At 43.3% G+C, this 11,924-nt stretch overlaps 1 protein-coding gene across 1 annotated transcript in view; it reads left to right on the forward strand.

The window, feature by feature from the left end:
* The window catches only part of KIAA1257 (KIAA1257 ortholog), a 41,385-nt gene that overhangs the window by 7,613 nt on the left and 21,848 nt on the right, over positions 1-11,924 (forward strand). The window contains 1 exon segment of the mRNA XM_005882599.1: positions 6,797-6,901. Within this exon segment, the coding sequence (XP_005882661.1) occupies positions 6,797-6,901 (105 nt within the window).

Genomic DNA, 11,924 nt, shown 5'->3' on the forward strand with positions numbered 1-11,924 from the left:
GATTTCAGAGAGGAAAGGAGAGGAAGAAAGAGATAGAAACATCAATGATGAGAGAGAATCATTGATCGGCTGCCTCCTGCATGCCCCCTACTGGGGACTGAACCCACAACCCAGGCATGTGACCTTGACCCAAATCAAACCTGGGACCCTTCAGTCCACAGGCTGACACTCTACCCACTGAGCCAAACCAGCTACGACAGGGTTTCCAGCTTTTAATATTTCATTTGCATCCAGGGTTTTTTTTACCCCCAGCACCACTGGCATTTGGGTCTGATCCTTCCTTGTTATGGGACTGTCCTGTGCATTGGAGCATGTCTGGCAGCATCTCTGGCTGCCAAAAGTAGCCTCCTAGTTGTGACAAATCAAGAATTTCTTTGGACGTTGTCCGCTGATGGGAGTGGGGGACAAAACTACCCCTTGCTGATAACCACTGGTTCGTACGTATGTAAACTACTAATTGTAGGGTTCCTGTGTGAGAACATCGGATTCAAGCGGACTTTCTCACTTGTACCAAAGAAAGACCCAGGACCTCAAAGTGTGGGCTCTAAACCACTTGCATTAGATGCACTGGGAGTGCTGCCTGAAGGCAGGTTCCAGGCCTGTCCCAGAGCTGCTGAGCAGAATTTCTGGTAAACATCTGTCCTGCAGGGGCCTCACGTTGAAGCAGAGGTGCTGGGACGTGTGTATGAAGATGGCTTCCTGCAGAAGGGGCCATGGGAGCCAAGGTTGGAAGGGTAAATGGAGTCAGCTGGCCAGAAAACCAAGGAGGAAGGGTGTTGTAGGCCCTGCTGGGAGGGGCCACAGGCCCTTTGCTTCGCCTTCTTGAAATAAGAGCACCTGCCTTTCTTCAAACCTTGTCCAAGTTTAGCATCATCTGCATCTGTTTAGCGATTTTTTTCTATTACAAAAATCAGTGTATGTTTGCTTTGAAAAAAATTTAGAAATAGACTAGCTCAAAGAAGAAGAAATTGAAGATCATCTGATGCCTGACCACAGAGAGCCATTGCTAACATTTCCCCGTCACTGTCTATGTGGGTACAACACGTTAACAAAAATGACTCTACTACACATGCTGTCTTAAGTCCTGCCTTTTATCACTTAAAAACTTTCTTCTGGAAAGTACGTATGGTAGTGCAGAACTACCATATGAGGTTTGTTATCCAGGAGATATGAAATTTATTTGAATACACTGTAGGTCACGTGCCAGAATTTGTTAGCTTCAGCTGGCCCAGGCCGCTGGTGCCTGGCTGGCAGGGGGAAAGAGCCATGGGCAGTTGGCCGGCCGTCCCCACCTCTGGTCAAACTCCAGGTTGAACTCCCAGTCAAACTCCCAGTCTAGGGGACAATTTGTATATTAGCCTTTTATTATATAGGATATACTAGAGGCCCAATGCATGAAATTCATGCAAGAGTAGGCCTTCCTTCCGTCAGCTGCTGGCACCAGCTTCCCTCTGGCACCCAGGACCCTGGCTTCCCTTGCAGCCTGGGCTTTGTCTGGAAGGTCTTCCAGAAGGACATCCAGTCTAATTAGCATATTACCCTTTTATTATGATAGATTGATTTCAGAGAGGAAAGGAGAGGAAGAAAGAGATAGAAACATCAATGATGAGAGAGAATCATTGATCGGCTGCCTCCTGCATGCCCCCTACTGGGGACTGAACCCACAACCCAGGCATGTGCCCTTGACCCAAATCAAACCTGGGACCCTTCAGTCCACAGGCTGACACTCTACCCATGGAGCCAAACCAGCTACGACAGGGTTTCCAGCTTTTAATATTTCATTTGCATCCAGGGTTTTTTTTTACCCCCGGCACCACTGGCATTTGGGTCTGATCCTTCCTTGTTATGGGACTGTCCTGTGCATTGGAGCATGTCTGGCAGCATCTCTGGCTGCCAGAAGTAGCCCCCCAGTTGTGACAAATCAAGAATTTCTTTGGACGTTGTCCGCTGATGGGAGTGGGGGACAAAACTACCCCTTGCTGATAACCACTGGTTCGTATGTAAATTACTAATTGTAGGGTTCCTGTGTGAGAACATCGGATTCAAGCGGACTTTCTCACTTGTACCAAAGAAAGACCCAGGACCTCAAAGTGTGGGCTCTAAACCACTTGCATTAGATGCACTGGGAGTGCTGCCTGAAGGCAGGTTCCAGGCCTGTCCCAGAGCTGCTGAGCAGAATTTCTGGTAAACATCTGTCCTGCAGGGGCCTCACGTTGAAGCAGAGGTGCTGGGACGTGTGTATGAAGATGGCTTCCTGCAGAAGGGGCCATGGGAGCCAAGGTTGGAAGGGTAAATGGAGTCAGCTGGCCAGAAAACCAAGGAGGAAGGGTGTTGTAGGCCCTGCTGGGAGGGGCCACAGGCCCTTTGCTTCGCCTTCTTGAAATAAGAGCACCTGCCTTTCTTCAAACCTTGTCCAAGTTTAGCATCATCTGCATCTGTTTAGCGATTTTTTTCTATTACAAAAATCAGTGTATGTTTGCTTTGAAAAAAATTTAGAAATAGACTAGCTCAAAGAAGAAGAAATTGAAGATCATCTGATGCCTGACCACAGAGAGCCATTGCTAACATTTCCCCGTCACTGTCTATGTGGGTACAACACGTTAACAAAAATGACTCTACTACACATGCTGTCTTAAGTCCTGCCTTTTATCACTTAAAAACTTTCTTCTGGAAAGTACGTATGGTAGTGCAGAACTACCATATGAGGTTTGTTATCCAGGAGATATGAAATTTATTTGAATACACTGTAGGTCACGTGCCAGAATTTGTTAGCTTCAGTCTGCTGGTGTTGAATTGGAGCATGCCAGCCAAGAGTTAGCATTTCTCTTCTATAAAATCTGCTCCATCTCTTGGTATCTTGGTATTGGATAAAAATTACCTCATTCTTGAAGCTCCCCAAGTCACAGTTGACTCCTGCTATGTCCTCAGCTCTTGGCCACCCACCCACCGACACTTCGTTGGTGTCCCTGCCTGTGTGTTATTCTCTGAGCTTCTCTCCCTCGGCTGGCTCTTCTCTGCACACCCAGCTCTATTCCTGCTTTCTCTCTTCTGTCATTGTTCCATGACCTTTCTACATCACCCTTTACCCTGGCACTTCATTACTCTGCAATTTTTTATGGTTTGCCAGTGACTTAGGGGAGAACAAGTCTGATTTCTGAGTCCAGCCTTGAAGGCACCTTATCATTTGTTCCCCAAGGCTCCTTTCTCATTGCCTCTCCCACACCATACCTGGTCCATCCCCTGGGCCCTGAAGACACGAGGCTTTTCCTCATGGCAGGGCCAGCCTTCAGGCATCTGGTATAGGGAGGGGGCCCTTAGCCCCATTTCTTTCTCCAAAGTTTTTATCCATCCTTCAGCACGACCTGATTTCACTTCTTTGTCCCCACATCTTTCTTAGAGCTTCCATCATCTCCACTCATTCATTCCCTTCCTCTGCGCACTCATCATTCCACACATGCTGGTTGCTGCCATGTGTAAGCCAAGCCCCACTTTGACAGAAGTGACCGACATGCATGAAGGGTCGTCTCCACGCTGGGGACAAATGCTCGGGGTGTAGTCCTGACTTTGCTCAGGCCAGTTCTCGGCCCCAGGACAGTTACCTGAGTGTCATCTGTGAAATGGGGGAGTGGGAATGCTTTCCTTCAAGTGAACTGTGATGGTTACATGGAATAATATATGTCCAGCACTTAGAGGTCTTGTCTGGAAGAAGCCATTGCCTGTTGAGGTTTGAGTCTCCTGGTATTTTGAAGCAGCCCCCTAAACAACAACTCCAGGAGGCCCGGAGCCTGACCTCTCTTCCCCGTTGCTCCATCTCCAACACCCACAGAGTCATTGTCACATAGTAGGCATCCAGGAAGTACTTCTGGTTGATTGGATCAATGATTCTTTTTTCATCCTGCATTCCAGACGAAGTGAAACATTTGTTTTCAAATGAGAAGAGACCATCCGAACAAAGCAGTCCGGCCAAACATGAGTGGAGCCAGGCGTATGATCCGGTAAAGGCAGTCAGAGTAGGAAAACCCTTAAAGTCTTTACATGGTGAGTAGAGATGACTGTTGTGGACGAGCTGAGTGAAGACTGTGGCAGGGAGAGCGACGGGCGGGTGATGCTGCTGTAGTGTGTGTGTGCCCCAGTATCTTTGCCTTCTACCTACTGGCCGCTCTGCTGGTGCCAAAGCAAACTGCTCCCTGCACACCTCACTTTTTGTTGCGGATTTTTTTTTCTTTCTTTATTTTTTGTCTATGTTGTGGCTTATGAAAAACACTTTCTAACTGTAGAAGTTATATGTGTGTTTTTTAGAAAATTCAGTGCAGTTAAAAAGTACCAAACAAACAGGGAAAATGACCTCTAATTCCATCACTAGGAACAAGCATGGTCATATTTTGGTTTATCAGAGCCTTTCTCTAAGATTTTTTTTTGACATAGATAAAGTTATTGGACACATATTGTGTGTTCTGAGATTAATGTGTCATTACATGCACTTTCCAATGTCCTTCAGAACCTTCCATAAACTTTATTTGTGGGGGCTAAATAATATCTCATCTGCTGGTAATGCTACAATTTGCTTACTCATTCCCTATAGGTGAGAACTTAGGAAGCCAGAAGTGTTTTGAGTATTTTCTAATGTAAACAGTGCGAAGTAGACAGTTGAATAGATAATAGGCATTTCTTCTTTTTTTCTTCTCTTTGTGGGGTATTATATAAACAAATGGAGGCCTCCTCTTGCCTTCATTTGTCCAAATAATTATAATTAGTTTGCATAATTCAATCATTTACTCATTTATTATTGACAAACCCTTTTACTTGTGCTCACCACATACAGACCTTCTGTCTGAGGCTGGCATCACAAAATGTGGAAGGACCCTCATTTCTTGGTGAACTAGTTTGGAACAAGATGTTGGGAGACATTTGCTAATAAATATTACCAGGTCTCACCCAGCAGTGCCTGAAGCTTTTCCCAAGAATATCGAGGGGAAGAAAAAGCTATTCAGATGAGAAGATCTTGCCACAGTTGGATAAGGAAGGACCCATGGTGTTTGGGGGAGTGGCAGTGGAGCCCTGTCTTGTACTAGTCCTACAGACTCCCACCATGAGCCATGTAGATTTTTTAAAATATATTTTTACTGATTTCAGAGAGGAAGGGAGAGAGAGAGAGAGAGAGAGAGAGAGAGAGAGAGAGAAACATCAATGATGAGAGAGAATCATTGATTGGCTGCCCCATGCATGCCCCACACTGAGAATCAAGCCTGCAACCTGGGCATGTGCCCTTGACCAGAATCAAACCCGAGACCCTTCAGTCCGCAGGCCAATCGATGCTCTATCCATTGAGCCAAATCAGCTAAGGCTGAGCCATGTAGATTTTTAGTAAATTCAGTTACTAGGGGGCTTGTGCAATCCAGGTGAAATGAAAGGAGAGCTTGTGTTTATGAGCACGTTTTACATCTGACACTGCGCTTTGGCATGCGTTACTTTATCTCCTGTAATATTCATAGTGATCATTGTGAGGTGGTATTACTATCTCCATTTGCTACACAAGGTGACTGAGTGGTTAAAGTAATTGGCACCAAGTTCTAAAACCAGAATTCTTGGGAATCTTGGGAGTGTGATCCCAACCAACACCTCAGATCACTGTGTTCACAGCCCTTGATGGCTGAGGGTGCAATGGCTCTTGGGGCCTCTTGGAGCCTAGGAAGGGCCTGGAGAAGGAGTTTCCATGGATGCTGTGGGGACCATGGGTAGAATGGAGCCCAGCTGCTGGCCTGGTGGAATGGGATGGGTACAACCAAGTCAAAATGTCATTTAGAAATCTTAATTTAAAAAATGTGTTCTGCATTAAATTATATATTAATTTGGGAGGAATTGATATTTTTACATTGAGAAGTCCTCCCATCCCTGATCATGCTGTATCATTTCCCCTAATTCAGGTCCTCCTTTATGACTTTCTTAATAGAGTTTATTTTTTTTTCTCCCTATAAACACTGTGGATAACTCCTATAAATGAATTCCTGGATATTTTAGAATTCCAGTTACTTTTATTAAAAATATATATTATTTTCCATCATACAGGGTGGGCAAAAGGAGGCAACATTACAGTTGTGAATATGGAAACACAGTTTATTCTTGTATTTAGTAATTATTGAATTACAGTTGTTATGGAAACACAGTTTATTCTTGTATTTAGTAATTATTGAATTATTTTCCATATGAACAACTGTAAACCTACTTTTTCCCACCCTGTATTTTCTAGTTGGTTAGAAGTTGATAGTACAAGTGTGGTCCACAGCCCAATAGCACCAGCGTTTCTGGAGAGCCTGTGAAATGTGGACTCTCAGGCCCACCCCAGGCTTACTAAACCATAATCTGTATTTTATTTAACAAAATTACCAGGTAATTCATGTGCATATTGACATTTGAGAAACACTGGGTTAGAGACATGCAATGCTATATTTTTAATTTGTCTACATTTAGTCCAATAAATAGATTCTTAGATCTCTCTGGTCCCTGGTTTTCTCACCTTTTTATTTATTCTTCTCTTTGTGAATTTTTCAAATGGAGCATTTCAGGAATACCAACTATTTCTTTGGGAGGAGCAACAGTGATGATGGGAACAAATACAATATTTGTATTTGCATGTGGCCTGCAGGCCGTAGTTTGAGGACCCCTGGGTTAGAGACATGCAATGCTATATTTTTAATTTGTCTACATTTAGTCCAATAAATAGATTCTTAGATCTCTCTGGTCCCTGGTTTTTTCACCTTTTTATTTATTCTTCTCTTTGTGAATTTTTCAAATGGAGCATTTCAGGAATACCAACTATTTCTTTGGGAGGAGCAACAGTGATGGAGATGAAGGAATTAATTGAGAGACCATTACTTAGCAGCTTAACAAACATAATATAAAAGCAAAACTTTCAAAGTAGAATTGGGTTTTGGAATTTTATAATATAACTAGACTTAGAAGAATTATAAAATACTTCTATAAGATTCTTTGATATCTGACCAAATGTTACTCCAAATTAAAGGATACTAACATACTTTCAACTTATCCATTCTATCTCACCTCATCCATCCATTCCTGCCACCCACCCATCCATCCATCCATCCATCCACCCACCCATCCATCCATCCACCCACCCATCCATCCATTTAATTCCATTCCATTCCATTTACTTTACTTGCATTACCCCATCTATCCACCCCTTCCCACTCTTCCAGTATTTTTGTGTTCCTGATCCATGGTGTTGTGAATATGGGAAACATGAAAATCGCTAATGTCTACTGGAGACGTTCAAGCGAATAATTACAATTTTATGTGATAGATGCTATGTTAGGGGTAGGTATGTAGTATGTTGGGGAAGCATAAAAGAGTGGAGGAAAGACTCTACTTGGAAGATAGGAAGCTGTTTGCTTATTGTGGAATGAGGGAAAGAACATCCCAGGTTGTAGGAACTTCTCATGCAGAAGCATGCAACCCTAGTGACAAGCTGCCAAGCAGCAAAGAAGCCAGTAAATCTACCTCCTCATTTTTTAAAAATATTTTTAAAAAATATTTTTTATTGATTTCAGAGAAAGAGAGCCCAGGTTGTAGGAACTGCTCATGCAGAAGCATGCAACCCTAGTGACAGGCTGCCAAGCAGCAAAGCCAGTAAATCTACCTCCTCATTTTTAAAAAATATTTTTAAAAAATATTTTTTTATTGATTTCAGAGAGGGAGAGAGAGGCAAACATCAATGATGAGAGAGAATCATTGATCGGCTGCCTTTTGCACATCCCACACTGTGGATGGAGCCAGCAACCCAGGCATGTGCCCTGATCGGGAATCGAACTGTGACTTCCTGGTTCATAGGTCGACACTCAACCACTGAGCCACTCCGGCTGGGCTCTACCTCCTCATTTTTGTCCTAGATCTGCTCACCAGTTTTTCACAAGCAGCAGGGTTTCCAGATGGAGGTAGAAAATTCTAGAGCCAGTGCCCTGGCAGCCTGCTGTGAGGGCCATTTCCCATTCATTCAGCTGTAATTGCTCCAAGTCACTTCCTTAGCTCCCAATCAGTCCATCTGCTTTCCCTGGTTCTGGTGCTACGCTGACCTGACGCTGCAAAGAGGAGTGACTGCTTAAGTCAGGCTCTGTACGAGGTGCTGGAAACACAATTGATAAGATTCTTTCCTGTGTTTAAGGCCCTGAAAGACTAGTCCACACTTTCATATCTGAACATCTCTCAGCTTGTTCTGAGTTCTCCCTTTTTCAGATTAAACAGTCCCACTCCTTCTTCTGTTCTTTAAGCATTTTAATGAGATCTTCCAACCATTCTTTTTATTTTTAAATAAAGATAGAAAAGTACACAGAAAAATATGACAATGTACCCACAATTTAGGTCAGTGATGGCGAACCTTTTGAGCTCGGCGTGTCAGCATTTTGAAAAAACCTAACTTAACTCTGGTGCCGTGTCACATATAGAAATTTTTTTATATTTGCAACCATAGTAAAACAAAGACTTATATTTTTGATATTTATTTTATATATTTAAATGCCATTTAACAAAGAAAAATCAACCAAAAAAATGAGTTCGCGTGTCACCTCTGACACGCGTGTCATAGGTTCGCCATCACTGATTTAGGTGTTACTATTTTGCTATATTTCCTTCTTCTCTTTCTTGTTCTTTCTTCTTTTTTTAAGAAATAACGGATTACAGATATAGTTGAAGTCACCTTTGCATCCTGTACTTTTAAGAAGTACACTGGCTCTGGCTGGTGTTTCCCAGTGGTTTGAGCATCAGCCACGCAGGGTGACAGGTTGCCTCCTGCCCCCAGTCAGGGCTTGTGCAGGAGGCAACCAGTGGACGTGTCCCTCAATTGATGTTTCTCTCTCTCTCTCTCTCCCCTCCCTTCCAATCTCACTGAAAAGCAATGGGGGGAAAAAATATCCTCCGGTCAGAATTTACAAAAGAAATAAATAAACAAGCAAAAGTATACTGTCACCTTGCCCTGGCCAGCATGGCTCGGTGCTTAGAATGTTGGGGTTTGATTCAGGTCAGAGGAACATACCTGGGCTGCAGGTTCGATACCTGGCCCTAGTGGAGGGGGGGAAGGAGGGGAGGCAACTATCTGATGTGTCTCTCTTACATTGATGTTTATCTCTCTCTTTCTCTCTCCTCTCCCACTCTCTCTAAAAAAAAACAATTGAAAAAAAAATATCCTCAGGTGGTGATTAACCAAAAAAAAAAAGAAGAAGAAGTATACCTTATCCTGGATAGAAGTTGGTGTTGGTCCTTCCTGCCACCCATTCTTTCTCACCCATTCATACATCATTGTATTGATTTTTGTTTTTATGAGTTACAGAAATGACTTTATACCATACATATCTTCTTGCAACTTGCTTTTCGCACTAAACTTTTTTTCTGAGATTAATGTGTGTCAATATACATAAGTCCAGCACCTTCATTTCAGCTTCTATAAAGTATCCCGATAGATGGATGTACCATCCTTCATCCATGTAGTACCCCCCGAGGGGCATCTGACTTGTCTCCAATTTCCCGCTGCCACCAGCACTGCCAAGTGAGCATCCTTGAGGTGTCTTAGTGCACGTGCAGGCAAGTCTAAATCAGCGATTTTCAACCCATGTGCCACAAGAACTTTTAAAACATGCAGTACCTGACTATTTAATCAGGGCCACTGACCTCTTTGCCCTTAGATCAGTGGTTCTCAACCTGTGGGTCGCAACCCCTTTGGGGGTCGAATGACCCTTTCACAGGGGTCGCCTAAGACCATCGGAAAACACATATATAATTATATTGTTTTTGTGATTAATCACTATGCTTTAATTATGTTCAATTTGTAACAATGAAAATACATCCTGCATATCAGATATTTACATTACGATTCATAACAGTAGCAAAATTACAGTTATGAAGTAGCAACGAAAATAATTTTATGGTTGGGGGTCACCACAACATGAGGAACTGTATTAAAGGGTCTCGGCATTAGGAAGGTTGAGAACCATTGCCTTAGATTGTCAAATGAAAAGATGACAACAGCCAACACAACAATAGCCATTCAGTGTGAATGAATCAAAATTAGACCTATTTTTTGGTCAGATCAGCAAAATATAGAATTTTTTTTTGGTGTGCTGCAGAATTTTAGTTATTAGTTTATGTGTGCCATGAGATAAAAAAGGTTGAAAATCGCTGGTGTAGGGAATTGCCCAGCATGGTTGCCAGGCGTATGAAACTGCTGGAAGCTAATTCCAGCAAGTCATAAATGCAAGAAGTTCATCAAAAGGTTGGTGGACCTTGAGGCTTCAGCATGGTTGGAGATGCATATTATTGCCTGCTGGAATAGCTGAAAGCATTTCCCCAAACCTGAAAATCTGCATATATTGCCTGCTACTAGAACAGCCCAAGGCAGTTCCCCCAACTGACAATGCCTACTGTATACCAAACCTTACCTTTGATATGTATATCTGCTTTGCTTTAGGGCAATTTGTGTTAATAAAAAGCTAGGGGTCCAGAGAACTTGGTTACTGAGGCTAGGGTTTCCTCTGGCTCCCCAAAATGCCTTCCAAATTTATATTTCATGTCTAGTCTCTTTATTAATTTACTCGCAGCCCCTTCTCCAGATTCCTGAACCCTTCTAGATGCAGGGAAACACCCCCGGCATGAAACTCCATTACTCCTCAGGATGCTGCCAGTTCACCCACTGGGTTGTACCTATTTGCCCTCCTGACAGAAGTCCTGAGAATTCCTCTTTCTCCACGTCATCACCCATGCTTGACACAGTTGGGGGCTTAGTCACTGATTGCTAGTGGGTTTGAGAGCATCTCATATGCTTATTTGATCACACTCTTATATGATCTGGCTATCCTTATATCTTTGCTTATTTTTTTAAAATATGTTTTTATTGATTTCAGAGAGAGAAAGGGAGAGGGAGAGAGCAATAGAAATATCAATGATGAAAGAATCATTGATCAGCTGCCTCCTGCACGCCCCCTACTGGGGATCGAGCCCACAACCTGGGCATGTGCGCTGACAGGGAATCGAACCATGACCTCCTGGTTCAATGCTCAACTATTGAGCCACACCAGCCAGCTATCTCTGCTTATTTTTCTGTTGTGTTTCAAATTTTTCTAAGGGATTAACAAGCTTTATATTTTACATCTTCTGGATAATTATGCATTGTCCGTGACATACATGAGAAATATCACAGACTGAGTAATGTTTAAGAAATCTTTCCTCCTCAGGATGTCAGTATAGTCTCCCATGTATCTTCTCATGATTTTGAAGATTTTGTTTCCCACCTTTAGCCTGCAGTTCATTCTGCATATGGCATGAGGTGTCGGATAGTTTCCTTTGCCTGCAAGTAGATCGTCAATATAATTAATTGACTAGTCCATTCCTCCCCACTGATTGGAAATGCCACCTCTGGCATCTATTAAGTCCCCTATGTGTGTGGATCTAGCTCTGGGCTTTCTCGTCAGTTCCATTGGCCTCTACACAATGGAACCAATAGCTCATGGTAACTTTAGTCCCTCCTGCCCATGTCCTCAGGCAGTAGCAGGTGGAGAGCCAGGACCCCCCTCAATTCTCCCTGCATGTGACTGGCAAGTGGTCAGCTTACCCACATTTAGACGCCTCACCTGGTTGTTTGGAAGGAGCGGCAGCACAAAGAACAATCTCTGCCTTCCAGAAGCTTCCAGAACTTTCCCGAACCTCTGAAAGAATTGATGGTATTTGCATGTAGCAGCTTAAATGTGAGTTCCTCTTAATGCTTATTCCCTCCTGTGATTTCACAGTTAAATGGAAAGAGTCAGAAAAGGTAAGGAGAAGACCGCAAAGATCGAGGAAATATCGATCAGAAGAGGATACTGACGCCAAGCTGGCAGACCATTGGAAAGAGGGCGCCTTCTCCGTCCAGCTGGCAATAATGCCGC

The sequence above is a fragment of the Myotis brandtii genome, unplaced genomic scaffold (genome assembly GCF_000412655.1).
Source record: "Myotis brandtii unplaced genomic scaffold, ASM41265v1 scaffold729, whole genome shotgun sequence".
Taxonomy (NCBI): domain Eukaryota; kingdom Metazoa; phylum Chordata; class Mammalia; order Chiroptera; family Vespertilionidae; genus Myotis; species Myotis brandtii.